The following is a 22,394-nucleotide window of genomic DNA, read 5'->3' as shown; positions in this document are numbered from 1 at the left end:
GGTGACAATCTCTCCACGTGCAAGATCAGAGAAGAATGAGGAAAAGAAAAAGGTATTCCATAATATTTAGCAACATCCAACATTGGCACACACCCTTACAAGACTTAATATTTTGATACCTATTTAGACAATGAGGAGTTAATGTGCACTCTGCAGTGACAACACCTACATGTTGTGCTCAGATCCTACTGTTCAGGAGTACTTGGATATAACAAAAGTTTGGGGCTGACCTAATTTAATGATCACCATTTAAGAAACTCATTTAATATTTCATTAGCTTCTTTAGTTACTATTAGCAGCTTAATTTTCCAGTAAAATAGAAAAGTGAGTTATATGTACATTCACTCCTTTCAAGCATAAGAAACCCCAACAAAACAACAACAAAAGAAACTCTGCTCATGTAAATAAACCCCATGTTCTTACACACCAGCTGCATAGCCAGGAGGGACAGGCACATTTCTGCTTGATGCAAATATAAATAAATTAGCATTATACTATATTATCCCAATTTGACAAGCAATTGAGCACAGTCAGTATTTGTCTATTGAGAGTCACCTCACCACCAACATCCTGAATCCCAGAAAAATGAATGCAAGAATAATAACTGCACAATAAGTGAAAAATTTCTGAAGTCTTAACAGACTCATCATTCTTAATAAGGCTTCCATGCTTTCACTCTTCCACAGCAACCAGAACACTTACAAAGCTCAAGAGTAAGTCTCCATAAACATATTTTCCAACAATACAACAATTTTTATGATTTTTTAAAGAACAACTCACCTTGTTTATCATAAGTGGAGTTTTTGGAAGCTTTCCGCTGGGCTTCTGGATCTTCCTCAGCCATGTTCACAAGCCATATCATGGTTGCTGTTGAAAAAACAGACAAAAAAACCAAACCAGACCAGCACAGTTAATCACATTCTCAGATGTATGCAATTTTGAGATAGTGTTAGCATCAATCCATTCTTTTTTCTTCTTTTTTTTTTTTTTTTTTTGATACAACTATCTTTTACACCAGGCAATTTTATTCTCATTAAACTACTGTAATACCTGGAACACAGCTACATCATGCATTTGCAGAATTTGATGGTTAAAAGATTTAGCTGTTGAAAAAAATTGCAACACCTGTTGCCAGAGAAATTACTTTTATATGAGGCCTGCTCTGAAAATCTGAATCAAGTATTTTTTTTTTCCATTAATCAGTTATTTTATATGCATGTAAAAAGGCCTATTAAGATTAATACTGAGAAAACTTAAATTCAGATCCAGCATCTGCCCACAATATCACTCAGAATTCTAAAATCTTGAGGTATTGAAATTTTGCCACACTTAAATGGTGTATTTTAAGTGAAATGTGTGGTTTTTCAGCATTAACCTCTCCTCTCACAGAACAGAACAGCACCACTAAAACACAGCAAGGGTGACAGATGAACAAACCCCTCATCTTTCTTCACTGTAAACCTGTCCCTGAAATAGCCAGTGAATCTACAACACACTTCCTGCTTTACAAAGGTTTATGATTAACCTATTTCACTGTTTATCCAAATGACTACGAGTAGCAACAAAGAACTTCAGAAAGACTGGATTTATGTATTAATTCTGCAAATATATTAGCACCAAAAGGAGGACTAAGAAGATGCAGGGGAAAACATTAGTGACCAAGGATGAGGAGAAGGTGGTCAGTACCTTATCCAGTGAATGGAGTTAAAGCCAGCTATCAGCTGGTCACAAGTGGTGTTCCCCAGGACTCAGTACTGGGGCCAGTTCTCTTTAATGTCTTTATCAGTGATCTGGACAAGGGGATCAAGTGCATCCATAGGAAGTTAGCAGATGATACTAAGTTGAGAGGGAATGCTGATCTGCCTGAGGGTAGAAAGGCTCTACAGAGGGATCTGAACAATTCAAGTTCTGCACCTGGGTCACAACAATCCCATGCACCAATACAGAACTGGGGAAGAGTGGCTGGAAAGCTGCCCAGCAGAAAAGGACCTGGGGGTGTTGACCAACAACTGGCTGAATATGAGCCAGCAGTGTGCCCAGGTGGCCAAGAAAGCCAAGAGCATCCTGGCTTATGTCAGAAATAGTGTGCCTGGGGAAGTGATTCTTCCCCTGTACTCAACACAGGTACTCAACAGCTCAAATACTGTGTTCAGTTTGGGGACAGACACTCTGGTGATGGAGCAAGTCCAGAGGAGGAAAATGAAACTGGTGAAGGGTCTGTATAAAAAGTTACATGAAAAGCATCTGAGGTTGTTTATTCTGGAGAAAAGGAAGCTGAGGGGAGACATCATCACCTTCTACAACTACCTGAAGGGAGGCTGTAGCAAGGTGGGGGTCAGCCTCTTCTCCTAGTAACAAGCAACTATTCCTCCCAACAAGAGGAAATGGCTTCAAGTTGTGCCAGGAGAGGTTTAGATTGGGTATCAGAAGAAACTTCTTCACTGAAAGGGTTATCAAATACTGGAATGGGCTGCTCAAGGTGGTGGTTGAGTCACCATCCCTGGAGCTGTTTAAAAGCTGAGTGGATGTGGTGCTTAGGGATATGGTTTAGCATTAAACTCAGTGGAGTAAGATTAATGGTTGGACTCTATGATCTTAAAGGTCTTCTCCAGCCAGAAGGATTCTGTGATTCTCTAGGTGATACACAGGTCATAACAGTAATTTGCATACAGTATGTTGTTATTTTTTTTTTCTACTGCAGAGAGAAACAACATATTAAAAAAGACAAGCCCTGGACAAAATAGTTCTGTAAATGAATCTCTGCCTGGCAGTTTCTTTCCCTTTCCTTCCAATAACACACAAGTTATTAAAGCTCTGAAAGCTGATGACTATTTTTTAAAAACAACTATTCCCCTTGACTGGGCTTGATTAATTAAAATGATTTATTGCTTTGGCCAAAACAAGGTGGTTTACCATGTTTCCTTTTCCTGTTTGTATTTTGCAACAAAACACACTGGTTTTTATCTTTAAAGATCTTAGCCAGATGACATTCCACATTTTTTAGCCCAACAGTGAGAGGAAAACTGAGGGTCAAGTAAACTGACTAAGAATTCCAGATAACAAGCTTCACCTTAAAATGAAGAAAAATCAGAAAAATCACTTCAGTTGAGTGGGTGATTGTCAGAATTTAATGAAATATACTTACAAGAGTAAATAAGTGCTGGAAAGAGAGTTTCATTTCTCTCTTGAGCTGTTTCAACCAGCATACGAAGAGGACCTTTAGGACACAGAACAGCAACCAAATCTGGAAGGAAGAGCAAAGAGATGTTACATCACTGCAGGTATACTTTTAAGGTCTTTCTGTAACACTTGCAGACACTGGTAACAGGATAAAATGCTACCCTGAAAATAGACTTCTAAGAGAGCCACTGGCCACAAGTCAGTATACAACAGGAATACATTTTAATAGTCTCAGTTGTACAATATAATTTACATATTACTGTAATATGGATATAATATTTTTAAATGTGATGTTCTTCACTTAAAATAATGCACAATTGCAAACACACCTGTGTCTGTATTTTGATTTGCAAATTGCAAGCAACGAATTCACAAAAGCCACTATTGAACTAACACCTTGGAAATACCCAGAAGCTTTTATCAAAGCTTTTATTAAGCCAAGTTTAATACTAAAACAAATTTCAGGACAACACGTTAGTGAGGCTAACATAACTTTGATGAAGTAGGCATGACTGCCAATTTATTCCCACTTTAAGGAAAAAAGTGAATGTACATGTGAAGAGGAAAAAACCCCATTGCAAAAAATCTTGTATTTGCAAAGATTTGAGAGGTGTCAAAAGAACACTTAGCATAAGAAAAAAACAGCAGCTTTTGCAGCTTTCTGTTGCTTCCTTCAATTCTTGCTCATCAGACTGTGTATGAAACTAGGTAAACAAGTAAAAAGTAACTGAAAAGAAGTAATTTACAAAAGAAGATGACTGTATGAGTTACTCATCCACACCTGATGAAGAATAACATGAAGAAAAACATATCCATGAGATGTTCCTGAATGTTAATAGTTTGTTTATGAAATTCTCAACTCCACCACCTCAGCTACTTTTCCCGTGTCTGGGTATTTGGACAGAAATCTGTAGCATTTACATATGAGCTTTGTTACTACCTTTTGCAGTTGTGCACTCACTGTGTGTCTTTAAATTCATTTCAAACAAAATCTGACTGAGAGTAGCAGCTTACTTGTCCTTCTGTGCCTGAGCTAACTGCACCCCTGCTGCTCCTGCTCAAGTGAAGAATTCTTAGCATGGGGTCAGGGCCTTTCAAACTTCCTTCCTCTCTGCTCAAAACAACAAAGTTATGGTCTTGGAATACAATCTGAAGGGTCATTCTGGTTTTTAATCACTGAATGAATGCCAAATGCTTGGAACACTCAGATTTATTCCAGTGATTTCAAGTGGGGAGAAGGGATGGGCAGATCTTTGTAAGATCTATAAGCATACACACAAGGGACATTTTGCTTCCCTCTGAAGAAAAAGGACACTTTAAGAGTACACTGACCTACCAGAGATAATTGCATTTTATTAATCCCTGCAGTTCCACAACTGGACAGATCCTTGGTCTTTATCATTATCAGTGACTTTCAGACTACGTATTTATCACACTTACATGCTTCCAAAAAAAAAAAAAAATCAAGTTATGAGCACATCTTCATGGATACTCCTAATCTGTAATGATTTAATTATGTCTAAGTAACTGGATTTTTGTCTTGCATGGGAACTAAATCAGTACCTGGGATACAGAACGATCTTCCTACCAAAAGTATCCAGTGCCCTCTAAAGCTTTATGAAAAAACTTATGTCTAGGTATGTCAGTCATCTCTCTGAAAATATGTGTAATGCAAATGAGTTGTCTTTTTATTAAAAAAAATAAAATAAATCATCAGATCTTGCAACTATACCCTTCTAAACATAAAATGACTTTAAGCAACAAAATCTGCCTTTAGTCCTTCCTTGCTTCCTTCTTGTTATCTTATGAAGCATGGGTCAGGGTGCTCTTTCCATGTCTACAAACTGGAGCAATTCACAGGTTGGGCAAATCTATTCCTGTATGGAACTGTACCCAAACAACACGTTGCTGAATTCTGAGCACACAATAGTTTCCAAAGATTCTTGGGGAAAATGAGAAACCAAAAGCTCTCCACCTTCACAGAAGAGATCAAAATGGCAACATATGTCTCTTAACCCTCATGACTTCAATTACTTCAACTGTCCTCCCCAAAGAATCTATAAAGCCCAGTAAACACACACAAAAAGATGGCATCACACAGTTACCCAAACCCCTCAGCTGCAGGGGACTGATCTCAGTTTAGATTACTTTTATTTCTGCAGTCTACAATCACTTTATCTACTACTTTGGATGACACCTCCACCCCTCTCTTTCGTTATTTTTTTTTTTTTTTTAACGTCTGGTCAGACAAATGAAAAGTTAAGGAAGAGAAAGAATTCCCACTGTGTTATCTGGTACCAGGCTTTGCCCCAGATCTTACCATACACTGAAATGACAGCCAGGATAAGCCATGCAGTCCACTCAGGAAGGTACTTAATGAACACCAAGGCCATGAGAGCACTTATCATGATGAGATACGCCTGCTGGAGCCGCAGAGGACCCTTCCAGTGAATACAGATCATTCCCACAACACCAAAGTTCCAGATTATGAGTGCCACTGTAATGTAGTCCATGGCAACGTTGTATGTCTTAAAAACCTCACTAAAATAAAACAAATACATGGAAATTAACACAGACTGCATTTGCTTAAAATAATAGAAACACATTACAGATGCGAGCTTCGGAATATTTTTTTGGTTTAATTAATTTTTATAGTCAGTGTAGTGGCATAAATGTAAAACTGTATCTCAGATTAGTACTCAACAATTCTTCCCAAAGGGGTCAATTTTACCAGGGGTTGCTTCACACCAACTCTTTCACCTTTCTGAAAGTTTTCGTTAATGTTCTATTTCCTCAAACAAGACAGAAAATGTCAGGAAATTACACCACTGAAAAACCAGTCATTTTGATTATACTTATGATTTTTAAGGAATAAGAAGAGTAAGAACTTGTGAGGTTATAACAGATCTTTAAAGGCATGCTAACAGATCTCTTTCTACTTACCTGCTGCCTGTAGTATGGAAACATTTTGTTAATTTCAAAGTAAGACATACATGGTTATTCTATTTTATTCTTCACTACAAACACTAAAGTAAAAAGCTTTTTTCTTTTTATCTGGAAGACCAATCCCACTCTGTTATACCAAATACTACAAACTAAGTAAGACCCTCAATAACTAATATGCCAAAACAGACAAATATGCTGTCACCAGATTTGACAGATGTTTCTAAATTCTGCTGCTACAAACACATCAAGCCACTCAGAACCTTGGAATGTGCTTGATGCTTTTCCCAGGAAATGTGTCTTCCTTCCCTAGTTGTTAGTTAGCCTTTGGGCTGTACGGTGTTAATAGGATGCCCCTTCCTGCCATCACCTATAATGGGTCCACAACCCAGCTCCTCACCCACTGCACTTCTGCAAAAGGAAGCCAGCAGTGCTGTGAGGCTGCAGGGACAGGTAAAGGAAAGCAGAGTGTCAGGAGAGCCTTTGGTCCCTCTGCTCACATGTGCTAACAGGAGAGTGCCAGCTCCAACCCAAACCCAAAGGAAGTGAGACTGGCAACTTGTTTCCACCCAGTCTGCACTGCACTTGTGCAGGATGCATTGTCTTGGAATTCAAAAAGTGTTACCAAGGTTAGAGAAAATACTGATGCCAAACAAGGCATCACAGATCACTTGTGGCAAAAATTAGGGACTGATAACACCATTTCCTTCCCCTAGAGACCAAAGTAAACAAGCTGCTTCAAAGAGAAGTGTGTATGCCATCAAGTGGTACAGAATCACACACTCTGTAACTGCATGGCATCTCTCTAGTTAGAAACCATGGTCAGGTTGCTCATCCTGAGTATTATGTACAATTTTTCTTGATGTCTGGACAAAGGCAGGCTTCTTCATTTGAAAAAACACTGAATATATTGTGGTGAGAGAGCTGATAAATCTTTTCAGGTACTCCCATGCAAACAGCCTTTGCACATACCAAAAGCCATGATACAGACAACTGCCCTGGAATCATGTTGTTGTGAAACATTTGTCAGAAGATACACCACCAGAAGAAGCTACTGTGTGGAAAATAACTTATTCTGGTGATGCACATGTAATGGATATCTCCTGTACAGTATCAGATGCAGTATAAACCCACAACACTTTCTTATATATACTCTTATGAACCTATACAAAACAAACACAATTACAGCAATAACTTACTCACTATCATTCTAAAGATTGAAAGGTTAGTTCTAAAGAAAAATACATACACAAACTAATAAATGAAAGATAGCTTTAGTTCACTTACCCCAGGTAGATGAATGAGAAGAAGAAAAGCAGCAAAAGAGAAGAAATGATAAGCCAACCATGGATCACCTTGAAAAAAAAAATACCAATACAGGGTTTTTTTAAATTTGATATTTCAAAAATTAATGATCACTTTAAAAGGCTTTAAAGGCTATTTTCCCTTTTGATTAAAGCAAAAAATCAAGATCTATGTATTTGGTTGTATCTAGTCTATTTAGTATATTAGTCTATACATACCATATTTTAATGGACACTTACAAATTATAAATTCTTTGTGCTCTTTCAGTAGAGGTTCTATACAATGAAAACTACTGTTTGTATATTTTTTGGCCATTTTGATAATAGTGGTTTAACAATATATAGCAGAAGTGACAAGTACTAACACAGCTGGAAAACGATTGATTTTTCACCATTAAAAAGTCTGCTCTGATTGCAAATAATTTTCAGAAGTTAGAGAATTAATGCTGGAACCAAAAAATCTTCAGTGCTTATCTGTTGAAATTCAGACTTAGCACATCACTGATGAATGGCTATATGAGGATTTCTATTTTCTTTATCAATCATCTATACAAGCAATACCTAATTTAGATAAGACAGCAGATACACATGGCAAACAATTTAAGAAAAAACAGCTCTGGTTTAAATTAAGCAGATTTAAACTAAGAAGGACACAGCTTTAATTTTAGAAATGACAGCTACTCAGACTTTGCACTGATGAAAGTGCACAACACTCTTTGAATACTACTGTGAAAAATTGAAAATTAAGATTGAAGAGCTCTGTTACTTTGGTAATCTCTGATTGAAACATGTATTTGTCAAATGCCCACCACAGAATCTTATCTACAAAACCAGACCAAATACTGCAAGCCAACAACCAGCTAGAAGCAATAATCTTGAAATTCAAGCTGCATAAGAAGTCCTGTTTTGAACAGACATGCTCAGTGGAAAATTAACTGTTTAATTAGCTATAATTGTACACCAGTCACACATACACCACATGTACATAGATCAAAGTACTCAGAAACTGGTTAGAAACTGTTACCTATTTCTCTTTTGAGAGATGTGTAGTAGAATGCATCCCCTGTTACAGTTTTCAAAATATTTTGCAGAAGTGAATTTAAAAGTCAAGCCCATATGAACACAGACTAAAAATTTACAAACACAGACTAAAAATGTTTACAAAAGGCATTCAGGACTTCCTTGCAAACTAAGAATCTTGTTACTACAGTTATAATTTAATATATTTAGTCTAATACTAGCTTTTTCACAAGCTCTTTTAATATTCTCAGCCATTTTTTAAGCATTCAGTCTGCTCTTTCACATTGCCTCTTTCAAAATACTTCAGTGTTTCTTTCCCTTCCTGGTCTCTAAATTAGAAGGATACAGTTTCAATGGATGGGCCATTTGGGGAATAAGGAATTGGCTGGATGGTCACATTAAAAGAGTTGTGGTGAATGGCTCAATATCCAAATGGAGAAGTGATGAGTGCCATTCCTCAAGGGCAGGTACTGGGACCAGTGCTGTTTAATCTCTTTGTCAGAGACATGAATGGTGGGAATGAGTATACCCTGAGCAAGTTTGCTGATCATATCAAGCTGCATGGTGTGGTGGACATGCTGGAGGGAAGGGAGGCCATGACAGGCTTGAGAGCTGGGCCCATGCCCATTTCATCAAGGTCAATAAGGCCAAGCAGAAGGTCCTGCACCTGGGTCAGGGCAATCTTAAGCACAAATACAGGTTGGGTGGAGAATGGATTGAGAATAGCTTTGAGGATTTAAGGATGTTGGCTGAAGAGAAGCTCAATATGAGCCAGCAGTGTGTGCTTGGAGCCCAGAAAGTCAACTGTATCCTGGCTGCGTCAAAATAAGGGTGGGCAGCAGGTCAAGGGAGATGATTCTCCCCCTCTGCTCTGCTCTTGTGAGACCCCACCTGGAGTACTGTTCTGGAGCACCCAAAAATTAGAAGCACATGGATTGTTGGAACCAGACCAGGGGAGGGCCACAAAGGGCTGGAGCACCTCTCCTGTAAAGACAGGCTGAAAGAAGATACACTTCCAGGCCATTCACCTGGAGAAGAGAAGGCTCTGGGGAGACCTTACAGTGGCCTTCCAGTACCTGAAGGGGGCTACAAGAAAAAAGCTGGGGAGGGACTGTTTATAAGGGCATGTAGTGATAGGGAGAAGAACCTTAAACTGGAAGGGGTTAGATTTAGGCTAGACATTAGGAAGAAATTAGGCATCCTGGCCTGTATCAGAAACAGCGTCGCCAGCAGGTCCAAGGAAGTGATTCTGGCCTTGTACTCAGCGCTGGTGAGGCCACACCTCGAGTACTGTGTCCAGTTTTGGGCCCCTCAGTTCAGGAAGGATATCGAGGTCCTGGAGCAGGTCCAAAGGAGGGCAACCCAGCTGGTGAAGGGACTCGAGCACAGGCCCTTATGAAGAGAGGCTGAGAGAGCTGGGGCTGTTCAGCCTGAAGAAGAGGAGGCTCAGAGGAGACCTCATCGCTCTCTACAACTCCCTGAAAGGAGGTTGTAGCCAGGTGGGAGTTGGTCTCTTTTCCCAGACGACTTTCAACAAGACAAGAGGACACAGTCTTAAGTTGTGCCAGGGGAGGTTTAGGTTAGATATTAGAAAGAATTTCTTTACGGAGAGGGTGATCAGGCAATGGAATGGACTGCCTGGTGAGGTGGTAGATTCTCTGTCCCTGGAGACATTTAAAAAGAGACTGGATGTGGCACTCAGTGCCATGGTCTAGCAACCGCACCAGCGGGTCAAGGGTTGGACTTGATGATCTCTGAGGTCCCTTCCAACCCGGCTAATTCTATGATTCTATGATTCTATGAAATCCTTCACTATAAGGGTGTTGATGGAACAGTTTGCCCAGGGAAACTGTGGCTACACAGTGTTCAAGGACAGACTGGTCTAGTGGGAGGTGTCCTTGGCCGTGCAGCAGGGCTGGGAACTAGATGAACTTTAAGGTCCCTTCCAACCCAAACTATTCTATGATTTACTAAAACAGATTCAAATTCAACCTTCACCCTAATAAAACGTGTCATTTAACTTGCTAATCTAACAGACTGGCTTTCTATATTTGCTTGTGTATTCTCAAAGAGACTTCAGGATTTCTCAGATGTAATAAGCACGGTGCCTGTAAAGATGCTGCAGGGAAACTGTCAAAGTATCTGTCTCAGTCCAACAAACTGTCACCACTCACAGTAGTTTAGGAAAAAAAAAAAACCACACTAAAGCTAAAGAGTGTTTGTACCTGAAACAGAATCCAACTTTCAAACTTGTGAAGTTACTGATACATCTGAGCAGTGACCTGACAGAGTAATTTTATTTCCTGCAAAGCGAGCTGAAACCATTTTAAGAAAATGGCAAAGCAAGCTGTGTAATTTCTTTTAATAATACTGGGACTTCTCTCTGTAGTTCTTCTTTTTTACTATGACCTCTTAAATTTTTTTACTACTGAAAGAAATAATGCAAATACTGATGTTTAATTCAAGTAAAATGCTAAGAACATCAAAGACCAAAAGCATAGACCAGCAAATGTTTGCATACACTTTGCCTAACTACCATCAGCAGTATTAAAGGCAGTAGTTTCAAGAGCTGACATAAGTTGGCATTTTACACACAGTTGTTTGTTTTATTCTCAGTATGTATCTCATTCACTACAGCATTTTCCAGATCACCAGACTCTTTTCATGCAAGTGATTTTTCCAAAGTATTTCCTGTAAGTTTTGGCCAGTGTTTTCCTAGCAGCATACCAAGACTGGTCTGCTCCCTTCTAATTAAAGAATTTTCATTCTTCATTTGACAACAGCTTCTACACTAATTGATTGTTGGTACAGTCAGCTTTGCCTGCTACACCCTGAATAAAACCTAAGGACTTCAGAATGGAGAGAATTAAAATGAGCTGCAGTAGCCAGATTTTGGTTAGGCAGACTTAACATTAAAACAATGAAGAATGCAGAGAATGAAATACATTAAAAAGAAAAGCTTGTCAAACAGAATCACCTTTGAAGATGCTGTTTCTGGTCAGATTTAGGAGCTAGAGTCAGGACCATGCCTAATTTACCATATACAGGAGAAACACAGGAAACTAACAGTAGTAAGGCTGAAATAGTACTTCCTTTCTCCAAAGGAGTTTTCAGACAAAAATCTTGTTAATATAAGCAAATGACCACTACCAGTTGGAGTTATAACATCCTTTCACTGGAAGTTCCTTTCCCCAAAATCTAGACTACATTCTACATATACAACTGCATGCAAAATAGAATTCAACAAACAAGTAACTCCATTTTACAGTATTCTGGTATAGCAGCATAGAAATTCTATGTTAGTAATTCTAAATTCTAAATTCTGTTAGTAATTCTAAAAATAAGAAGTTATTTATTTGTTTAAGTTAGGATAAAACATAAACACAGGAAGTTTATGTTTTCCAGTAATATGAATTTTTTTGTTATTACAATAATTATTTTTTTGAGGAGAATATGAAGTGTTTTGTAAGGTCAGGAGGGAAGTCAGAAATATGAAAAGCTTAGTAAGAACCATTTGATGCCTTCAGCACCTAAGGAGAACTGACTGGCTGCCAAGAAACCTAGCTGAGTACCTGACTTATCTGACTTCATTAGAATGAACAGAATCGACAGTTTAAAAAGAAAACTTTGTCAGTTCAGATTTAACATTGCACTGTGAGGAAAGAGTCCATACTTCAAAAAACACAGGGCCAAGCTGTATGCAGATTCAGGCAGAAATACTTTCCCTAGCTGCTCCACAGACAGTTCATAAAGGGGCTGCATCCACAGCCATGAAGAAAACATTTTTTTCTCTTGAAAATAGAAAAATGGAGCAAAGCTTTGTGCCAGTGCATGGATCCCACAGCTTGTTTTACAACTATGAAACAGTTTCAAGGTTCTGACTGCACACTGGGAAGTTTTGTTATGCCAAGACCTGTCAAATGGGTCCTTAAGATCAAAAGACCACTAGGAGTTTTCATGAACAACTCCCAGGCAAGTGACATTGCAATTATTTATGCTAGGCCTGGACTTGCCTGGATTATGTCATTATATGACTGAAGACTTTCACAAAAGTCCCTGAAGAGTCACTGTGTTCACTATATGGATACTGCCTGGTATTCAGAGCCACTTACACAGAGCCACAGTGTTGGGAGCTACACTGGGGGCAGGGCAGGGAGAGGGCAAAGTCCTGAAGAGCTTTGAAACTGTAGGACCAGGTCTGTACTTGGTAGTTCTTGACTACACATTTCAGTACACAAATACATTTCACAGAGCAGAAAGCAATACAATCCTAATTAGCTACAACTAGCACAGTTACTCAAGTCAATTATATTTATACTCACCTTGTAGCACCTGTATTTGTAAAGCACAACCAGGAGTATGGTCATGACAATGATAACGCTGATCATGATAGCGGCGTTGAGAATGGAATTCAGGGCTCGTTGTCCAACTGTTTCTGTCTCTTCTGTGAAAGGAGTGTAGATGCTACAACAACAAAGAGTCAACTGAAATGCCACTGAATGCACAGATGTGTTGGATATGTGAGACCAACAGCAAATGAAACTGCAGTAATCTTTCGATTCAGAGCTGTGCAGAAACGCAGCACAGTATAATATAAGGCAAACTTTAATTTAAAAGAATAAATAAAGATTTTTTTCCTTAGAAGATTTGCCTTTCCAATATTCTTAGATTACAACTATATACTACTTTGTAAATCAAACAAGAACAACTCCAGGTTGCCCAATATAATTACTCACATGCTATGAACCATGAGACTATCAGGGCAGCTAGACCTTTCTAAGCACACCATCTAGTGGATTTACAGTGAAAAGTTCCCCAGTGATTTCAACAAAATAAAATTATGTATGAGCTCAACACTCTTTTAAACACAAGCTGGGGAAAAAAGCACTTTGTTACTAGACAAGGAGGAAACACCATAAATATTATGTAAATAAACATAATTCTCTGATCAACAACTTAGTGAAAAAGAACTCTGTGTTTTATTGAAACATTTTATGACATGCTTATATTATACAAACATTTCAAAGCCAAACATACTTTGAATAATTTTGTCTAAATGTTTTCACAGTGGAACATTTAGACTGATTCACTGCAGTTTCTGACAGGCTCTTTTTTTCTTTGTATCCTCTCTTTCAAATCAGCTTTCACTGAAAATGCTTGGGTTTTTTTGTTTGGTTTGCAAGAATAATACTTTGCACTCCAATAACATTAGAGCCACTATACAGAACACCTGCCAGGAAAGTTTCTGTAACTGCAACAGAAGTGAACTTCATAAAAGTACCTTCCTCTTGCATTTGAATTTTTTTTTCAAACAGCATTGGCAAACCAGAACCTGTCATGTACGTTATTTCATTTAAATGAGTAGGTTAGGTTTTTTTTTCCTTCTCCAAAATCCCTGTATTTTACTAGAGTACAACTGAAATGGCTTTAGCTCAAAATTGAGTTTATTTTATAAATATCACAGGGCATACTGAGGTATTAAAATGAAGACTAGGATTTGAAACAAGCAGTAACAACAAAGATATTATCCCAGCTGGTCACCAGACAGACAACAGATGTCAACAGTACCACATATATATAGATTCTACTTTCTGGAAGGAATGAAAGAAAAATATATGTGGGCTGGTGGAGAAGAACAAGAGGGTTCCCTGCTTGAATTAAGACTCCAGAAGAAATGGAGATTAAAGAAGATTATCTAAGTGAGTCCAGTGAAAAGATAAGGAAAAAAAAAATGATACATACAGCTGTCCATCCTTCCGTGTATAAAAGCTGACAGACTTGATGGTTGCAACAACGACCACCATGCAAAGTGTGACAGGTACAAACAACATAATCACATGTTTTGCCCCATATTTCAGCGTCAGCTCTTCATCTTCTTCTTCATCTTGTTCCACCACATGCTGAATGTTGTTTTGTGGCTGCCCATTGGTCTCAGATTCGGGATTGTCATTTCTTCTGCGCTCGCTATTATCATGGCGACGTCTTTCACTGTTGTCATTCTGCAACACATAAAAAAAGTTCCCTCAGCAACTACCCACAGTCATATTCTTGTACACTAACATAAGGATTTTGAGGAGGAAATGTGAGGTATATTTACTGCCAAGAACACCTGCCACAGCAAGGACTTAACCAGCAGTAATCAATCGCATCACGTAGTTATCAAAAGAACAGGAGCACAAAGTTATGTCAGAAGCATTTATATTAGAAATAGCAGCTGAAAGTAGGGCTGGTTGTGTCCAACAGCCTCTGTCACCTTTCCTTTAAATAGAATTTTAGAAGCTGAATAAAGACAGACAACTTTTCCTTTGGCCCAAGCCACAGTTGACAGAAGAGTGCATAACAATAGATTACTCATAGCTTGTCAAAAATTAATTGCATCCATTCCTAGAAATAATACCAAGCAGACATTTATGAGCCTATGTCCACAAAAGTCACAAGAAAATTTCTGTTTTCCTTACCATGCTACTCCGACTACAGTACACAGAATATATATTAAAATGGAGTTTCACAAGATACTCTCTTCCCATGTTTTTAGAGAGAATGATGACACAGAAATGGTGAACAAACTCAAATAATTCTCAGTCTTTATACTGGGATTTGATCCCCAAGTTCTAACACGATGAACTGATCATGCAGATTCTTTCTCTCCTTTCCTAAGCATACTACTGCAACATCCTTTCACTGACACTGAAGAAAATCCACCACTTTTGTCAACAAATATGGAAAAGCTTCCTGGCCTTGCTCATACTGCCACACGAAGCATCAAGGGTATAACTGAAATACAAGGACAGAGGTCAACTTTAAATGGAATTATATAACTATATGCAAAAACAGACACTGGAAACACCACCTGCAAGTAAAGGATCAGGTCTGCATTCCTCCTGTTGCCACAAACCTTGTGGCCCTAACAGTTTATACATATTTTTTTTTTTTTAGTGCATTACCATGTCCAAAGCCAATGCTGTACTGTTCTCACTCCCTCCACTCAAAAGGTTTAACATAGGAGAGGTAACACAAAGATTTTTCATTAGTTAAAAAATTAATCTCATTTCTTCAGAACTACTTCATTTACGAACAGTTCAGTTTCAGTAGGTGCACTAAAGCAGCTTTAGATGAAACTGTACAATAAATTGAAAGAAGATACCTTTTGTAATACTTTTAAAATATCCCTTTTAGTAAAACTGATGGAGAACGGAAAATAAGCTGATGTATTTCTGCTTAAGTACTCCTATGCAGTTATTTTTTTCTTTAAACATGGAATTTTAAAGTCTCATTATCTGTTCTTAATAGCATTTCCAAACACAATTGCTGACTTGTATCTCTTAAACTCACTGCATTTTTTTGATAAACCAATGGCAATTTTGGAGATTCTTTATCTCCAAATATTTCCTCAGCCCCACCCTCAGAAAAGAGATGTTGTTCTGGAACTCATAATGAGGTTCTCAAAAGCACTTAAGTGATTAAGAAGTACAAGCCTCTGGACTTTGAACTGCAAACAGTGACAGTGCTAAAACCTTGACTGAATCTTTACAACTTCCAGAACTCACGAAAAATTTGCTTTTACAAAACATTACCAAGTAACAATACACAAATATAAGTAACAATACACAAAATACAAATGCTTTATCTATTTACTTCTTTTTTGTGGTATCCTCAGAATCAAGTTCTGTAGGGTTTCAACAACTGTCCTCTAAGAAAAATTGCTTTATTTTTCAAAAATGAAATGGAATATAAGGGGAGGAAAAAAATATCTAAAATTGTCTTAATTAAGCAATTAAAGCAATTAAATTAAGCAATTAAAAGTAGCAGGCATCCAGACTTTTAGAATTAAACGTTTGAACCTCAATTTTAATTTAGTGTCATTAACTTAAACTATGTCCTGAAAAAGATTTGGCATTTCTTACTAAGTGAAAGATTCATTATAAATCACCTAGCATTTGGCATAAAGTCCTCACTTAAAATTTTGAAAGTCAGATAAAACCAGGAATATGGCAGAATGGAAGTAAAGATATTATATTTAATTGCTCTGAGATGCTGGCTGCAAGTGAACCTCCTCTTGTGCAGATCACAGTTCTAATGCAACATTTCTCACTTTTATAGTGAAAATATTCCATTTCTCTCAGTCTCCAAGACAACAATAAGCTTACATGTCCAAATAAACTGCCCAAGATGATCACAGTAACACTACATTGGAGATATGAGAGTGCTGGAACACTTCATTAGAATAGCAGATCTAGTATTTAGGTTTCTGCACACTTGCAGAATATGTTGCTCTAACAGCAGTCTTGCATGTGGAAGCACCCCTGCCGTAGGCACAGAAACATGGAAAGTAAAATCAAAATCTACAGCTTTGCAAAGCAAACACAAAAGCAGCCAAAGGGAAAGCCTGATTAAAAAAGCACTACAAAAAACCCCTGTAAAATCACACATACAGAGAAAAATAGAAGAAATCGGCGCCACATACGCTGTTTTATTCCCTCCACTAGTTAGGAACAAAGACACAATCACAGAATGCCTTGGCATATTAAAACAGTGCATGAAAGGCAGATAAGCATCAAAAGAGTTACAAGAGTTATTCTCTCATTCAGGGTTAAAACCAGACAAAGTTTTCCTTTCAGGCTACTCAAGCGTAGCTAAATATGACATGCGCATGCCCCACTGCTTAAAAGAACAAAGTGCACTCATATCCTACCTGATCAGTATTATACAGAGCAGAGGCCATGGACTCTTGCTGAAGTGGAAGCAAAGGAACAGACTCTTCACTTTCCTCAGACATAGTTAAAAGTGAAAATTCTGAAGCTAAAAAGTCAGTAACACCTGTTGTAACACCGTAAGCAAACGTAAGTAACGAGCTACGCGCTTTCAGGTGAATAATCAGTATCAAAAGCAAATGATAGGTTGGTTTTTTTTCCCCCCTATCAGGAAAACAGTTAATAGCAAACCCAGAGCAATGCCACTGAACCAAGAGATAAAAGACTAGCATATTTGTTAAGAAGATTTTATTAATAAAATCCAGATTTACAAATCAGAAGCAGACCTCATCTGAGAGTAGACACAGACTTCATTAGTTCTCACATACACCATTTATGTTTAAAGACCATTACAGAGTGACAGATATTTAAGACTGGGCTGAAAACTTTGGTGCATGACTGGAAGAAGAGAGATGGAAAAATCACAGTACTTGGTGATTTCCCATGTGTTAGCCACAAAAGATAGGCATACTTAGGCAGGAAAGGACTTTTGTACATATGTACAAAAAGCAAAGCTGCTGTGTGTAGGGGAGAAAAATCATTACAACTAAGTACTGAAACTACACCTAGAGCTACATTTAAATATGGCAAGAAAAAGCACAAGTAGTAATTTATCAGTAGAGTTGGTCAATGAGAAGTAAACAGAACCAGCTGTTCCCCATTGCTGGGAAGAAGCATCACCAAGTTATCTACAAGGATGGTGAGCCCACAGCTTACCACTGAGCTCTGCCTCTGGCAGGAGTATTAAATAAAAGCTAATCTCTCACCTGTCCAAAATGAAGAGAAACCTTTTTCATTCCCTCTGAAGTAAAAGCACAAAAGATGCAGCAGGAAAATTTCCACTTTTCCATTTTTATAAACAGTTTCTATAATCTCTAAGGTCTTAAGACAGTCTGACTTAATTTAAAAATTATTTTTCAAACTTGTAATATTTTCACTGATACAGCAGGATGCTGATCTGAGATAAACACAAGGATTTTTCAGAACTCTACTGCTGGATTGTATAGAAATAGAGCAGGGATCAAAATATTCTCTTAAATCAGTGCCACAAACACTGCTACAAGTGGCTCAGCCTCACAAGAGCTGAGCATTTCAGTGTCACAAGGAAACCTGATATTCAAGACCTATAGCAGGAACAAAGAACTGAGCATGATATATCCAAGCACCACACCCAGGTAGATCACTATACTTGGTTTTATCAAAACACATGCAGTACAAGTGCAGTTTTAGCAACAATTATGTGCTTACATCTTTCAAAGCAGTCAAATAAAACTTTCATGTTTGAGTTCCCCTCCTCCTTCCCCTCTCAAAACCACAAGAACCCTTGAGAGCATCTTGACAATTATTTACAAGGCAGGGCTGCTCCTCCTGCATAGGAGGACCAGCCCTCTAGAGACAGCAACAACAAAATGCAGGCATGAAGCTCTACCTCGACTTAAATTAAGTCTGTGACTGAGAAACCTGTGGATCAAGAAGAGCACAGCAGGCTAGATGGGGAGCTCCCTAAATCCTTCAAAGGTCTGTGTTTGACAAAGGAGCATCCCACCCCATTTCCTTTTTTTTTCCCATAGGCTTGGTCACTCCAACACCAGTTTAAACTGGAAGAAGTGCTATATGTACATAATAATGAGTTTAGAACATCAGGTATTTTACAGAGTATTTCTTTCTGCACTACTTATCACCACAATAGTCCAGACTGAGAAAACTACTCCCAGCAAACAGATTTCTAGCATTCTGAACTGTGTTTTCATCTACATTCATTATCCATCCTGATTTAACAACTACCAGGTAATGAATTTCTTTTGGTTACATACGGTGTTGCTGTGGTGGTTATCAGGGAAGTTTTCTGTCAGCTGCCCATGCTGAAACTGGGGTAAGTGTGCAGACAGTTCTGTCATTGGAGCTGTCCTCTGGAAATCACTTATTTCTACAAAAACGGATCTTCTTGAGATGCTGAAAGAAAAAAAGATGTGTAAAAACTCTTTTTTCTTCCATGATCAAGTTCCCCATCCCCTCCCTACTCAGCTTTTAGAGTTCACACAGACCAAAGACAACTATTTTCTGTCTACACCATGATACTGAACTGTACCACACCATTACCAAGAGGTTGTAATAGGGATTTTCCCACATAAAAATACAAGTGTCTAGGTGTTATCAAACTAGTTCATCAGCCACGGAAGTAAGTCAGCAACAAATTAATAATTCAAAGCAGTTCTCCATTCCTTCTTGTGCAACAAACGAGAAGCACTGAATGATCACTGAGAGCACAACTTCTATGTTTTTCTCTCAGCAGAGTACAACTGCCTCAAGTTGTTCAGTTTTGAAATGCTGATAGGCTTAAGGGGAATCTTCAAGCAAGGATGACTGAGTTACACTGGATCATTTAAAATCTGAATATATCTTTAATATTATAAGGTCTAAGATTGACCTAGAGCTATACAAAACAGTATTTCAGCTGAGACTCAAGAATCTCCCCAAATGGTAGGTTTTGTGGATGATCAAAATTTATACAGACAGTTTCTAACAGCTTTATACATTCTTCCTTTAAAAAGTCCCACACTTTTTCCTATGCAAACATGAATAATCCATGTACTCCATAACAAAGGAGGTTAAAGCAGTGTAGGGGAAAGAGGAAGAAGAGTGACGTCACTACGTAAATTCCAGAAAGAAACACAGTTTTTAGAAACAATGAGTAAGTCCAGATAAATCACTGGCTTGGTTACACAAAACACAGGGAAGTGAATAAACCACTGCCTAAAGGGTGGAGTGCCAGTCCTCACTTCCATCCTGAGTGGCTCTGCTCCTACCTTGTGCCAATTCCAGCCCTCATCAGTCCTCTTTACAGTAAATTTTATTTGCTAAAATGGAAGAAAACAAATCCAGAAAAAGAAAATAAGAATATTTTTCTGCTGTATACTCAACTGATGTATGGGGGAAGCTCATACGAGGGAGGACATCACAAAGCAAGGCCTCTCAATTTGGGGGCAGCCACAAGTGCTGCAAGACAGCATCTTAAAGAGGGAATTTAGTCTATTTTCATGCACCCTAAGGTGCAGAAGTTGGTTTTACCTACAGATAAATACATATCTTACAAAGTAATGCTTACTAACTTCAGCAGGGATATAGCTTACACTGAAGAGCCATTAGGAAGCAGCAACAATTTAATGAGTCTAATGGGGGCACATGAATTGTTTGGAAAAAGACAATGCAAGTATTCACTAAAATGGCTCTCTTGTGCATTTGTAGTTAAAAATAAATCACATCTAATTTAAAATATAATGAAATGTAAGATTAGATGAAAATAAATTGGCATTACGTTGCTTTCACTTTTTTAGGTTTTTCTCTCTAATTCTTTGGTGGGGGTACAGAATACAAGCAACGTTGTCTTAAGGCTGTTACTCATAAAAATTCTCAGTAACAGGGCCACCATAAAGGAAAAAGTTGGCTATTTTTGTCCAAACATAAGGGTTTTTTTTCACATAATAATGTATCAAAATTCTAATTAAATTACATGAGTAAAACAAACATAGCATCAACTCACAAAATCCTATTTAAAGACTGGTAAAGAAAACCACCACAAACTCACCAAACAAAAAAACAGCTACTGAGTAGCAGAAAGAAACTGAAGACACGGGGCATAAAAGGCAGGAAAGTTGTGCAAAAACTTGGATGACAGTGCCTGACAGGCCTCAAAACTTATGGTTTATTAAAACGATCCCTTTTGATAACACAAGAGCTCAGAAAATTGATTCAGGGCAGCTTCCCTAACAACTTCACTTTCTATTATTATTAAATAAGTGAACACTCCCAAGTCTGAAACGTAACTATGAATGAATGAATGAACTCTAGAAACGAACTTTGCCTCAACAGACACGAATTTCAGCTGTGTTACCCAGAACAAGTCACAAAACGGATCTTTTTTCCTAGAGAAGCTATTAAAACACGCTGCCCAAACAGGTTTTACCTTGCTTCCTCTGGCTTTCCTTAGCAAGAACAATTGGAGTTAAGAGGTGTGGGTTTCACGCGTTTATATTTAGCCTAAATGTCTTTAAAATGTCTTCTTAACCCATCGGAGAAGTCTCGGTCAGCCACAGCGAATGCAGTGCGGTTAACCCGCGCTTTATCTCCTCACCACGCAGCGGCAGCACCCACAGCTTTTCCCGGGTGGGTGACACCAAACACCCCACGGACCTCGCCCTCAGCCCCACCCCAGGCCGGAGCCCTTCCCACCGCCCGGCTCCCCTGCCCGAGGCTCCGCTCTCCCGCGGCAGCAGCTGAGCCTGGGGGGGTTCCCGGCCCCCCGAAAGCCCTCGGGGGTGAGGGTCGCTCCCCTGCCCGGCGCCGTCAGCTGCCCGGGCCCAGAGCCGCCTGTCCACCCCGCCCATCCCGGCCCCGCTCCACCCGGCCCGCAGGAGCGGACCAGGATCCCGGCCCCGAGCCCCGGCCGCGGGTCAGGACTGACCCTAACACCACCGCCGGCCCGGTTCTCCGCGGCCCGGCCTGCGGGACACCCCCGGCCCGGCTCCGGCTGGCGCAGTGCGCTCGCCCCGGCAGAACCGCGGGGACGACGGGCACCCACGCTGCTGCCGAGGCCGGCGGCGGCGTGCCCGGGGCTACCCGGCTGCTGACAGACCGACCTGCTGCGCTCCGCTCCGCTCCGCTCCCGCGGGCTCGGCCACCGGCTCCTCACCGCCCCCCTGCCCGGCCCCGAGCGCTTCCGGCCCGGGCCCCGCCCTCCGCCGCGACCTCACTTCCGTCGGTGACACCCGGGAGGCACCGGCACCGGGACCGGGACCGGGATCGGGATCGGCACCACCGCAGCGGGCGGCTCCGCGGAGGAACCTCGCAGACGGGGTCCTGGGTCCAGGGAGCTCCGGCCCGAGCCGGGACCCGCCGCCCCGACAGCTCCGCGAAAGGGTGGAAGCAGAGGTGTGGGCGGGCAGGTGAATAAATGTCGGGACGAGGAGCGGGGGATACGGAGCGAACCTGCTTGGAAGCTTCAGGAGCAGCAGTCTGGCAGCCCGGGTACCGGAGTTTTGTCCTGATGTTTGTCCAACAACCTTCTGTTCCCAAGAGCAAGGGTATCGTGACCAAATACGCTTTTTTTTTTTTTTTTTTTTTTTCCAAAACCCAAATCGTATATAACCTACTAACCTAGCTATTAAAATGATCCCACAAAAATGTATTGTGAAAATAA

The 22,394-nt window shown here is 39.6% G+C and overlaps 1 protein-coding gene across 7 annotated transcripts in view; it reads right to left on the bottom strand.

Moving 5' to 3' along the window:
* PSEN1 (presenilin 1) overlaps positions 1–21,923 on the bottom strand; it is a 28,733-nt gene extending 6,810 nt beyond the window's left edge. For 2 of the 7 annotated variants that reach the window (XM_071744574.1, XM_071744577.1), the window contains exons 1-9: positions 21,835–21,923; positions 19,012–19,150; positions 17,140–17,264; positions 14,190–14,446; positions 12,770–12,911; positions 7,411–7,478; positions 5,501–5,721; positions 3,146–3,244; positions 781–867 (exon numbers count right to left, since the gene is read on the bottom strand). In XM_071744574.1, coding sequence (XP_071600675.1) covers positions 781–867; positions 3,146–3,244; positions 5,501–5,721; positions 7,411–7,478; positions 12,770–12,911; positions 14,190–14,446; positions 17,140–17,223 — 958 coding nt within the window. In that variant the 5' untranslated portion in view covers positions 17,224–17,264; positions 19,012–19,150; positions 21,835–21,923. Of the gene's footprint in view, positions 1–780; positions 868–3,145; positions 3,245–5,500; positions 5,722–7,410; positions 7,479–12,769; positions 12,912–14,189; positions 14,447–17,139; positions 17,265–17,914; positions 17,959–19,011; positions 19,151–21,834 lie in introns of those variants that run through there. The other 5 variants (XM_071744571.1, XM_071744572.1, XM_071744576.1 and 2 more) reach the window with 3 other exon arrangements.
* Between the last annotated feature and the right edge of the window lie 471 nt (positions 21,924–22,394).

This window comes from Heliangelus exortis, chromosome 5 (genome assembly GCF_036169615.1).
Source record: "Heliangelus exortis chromosome 5, bHelExo1.hap1, whole genome shotgun sequence".
Lineage (NCBI taxonomy): Eukaryota > Metazoa > Chordata > Aves > Apodiformes > Trochilidae > Heliangelus > Heliangelus exortis.
This window is presented reverse-complemented; position numbering and strand designations above follow the sequence as displayed.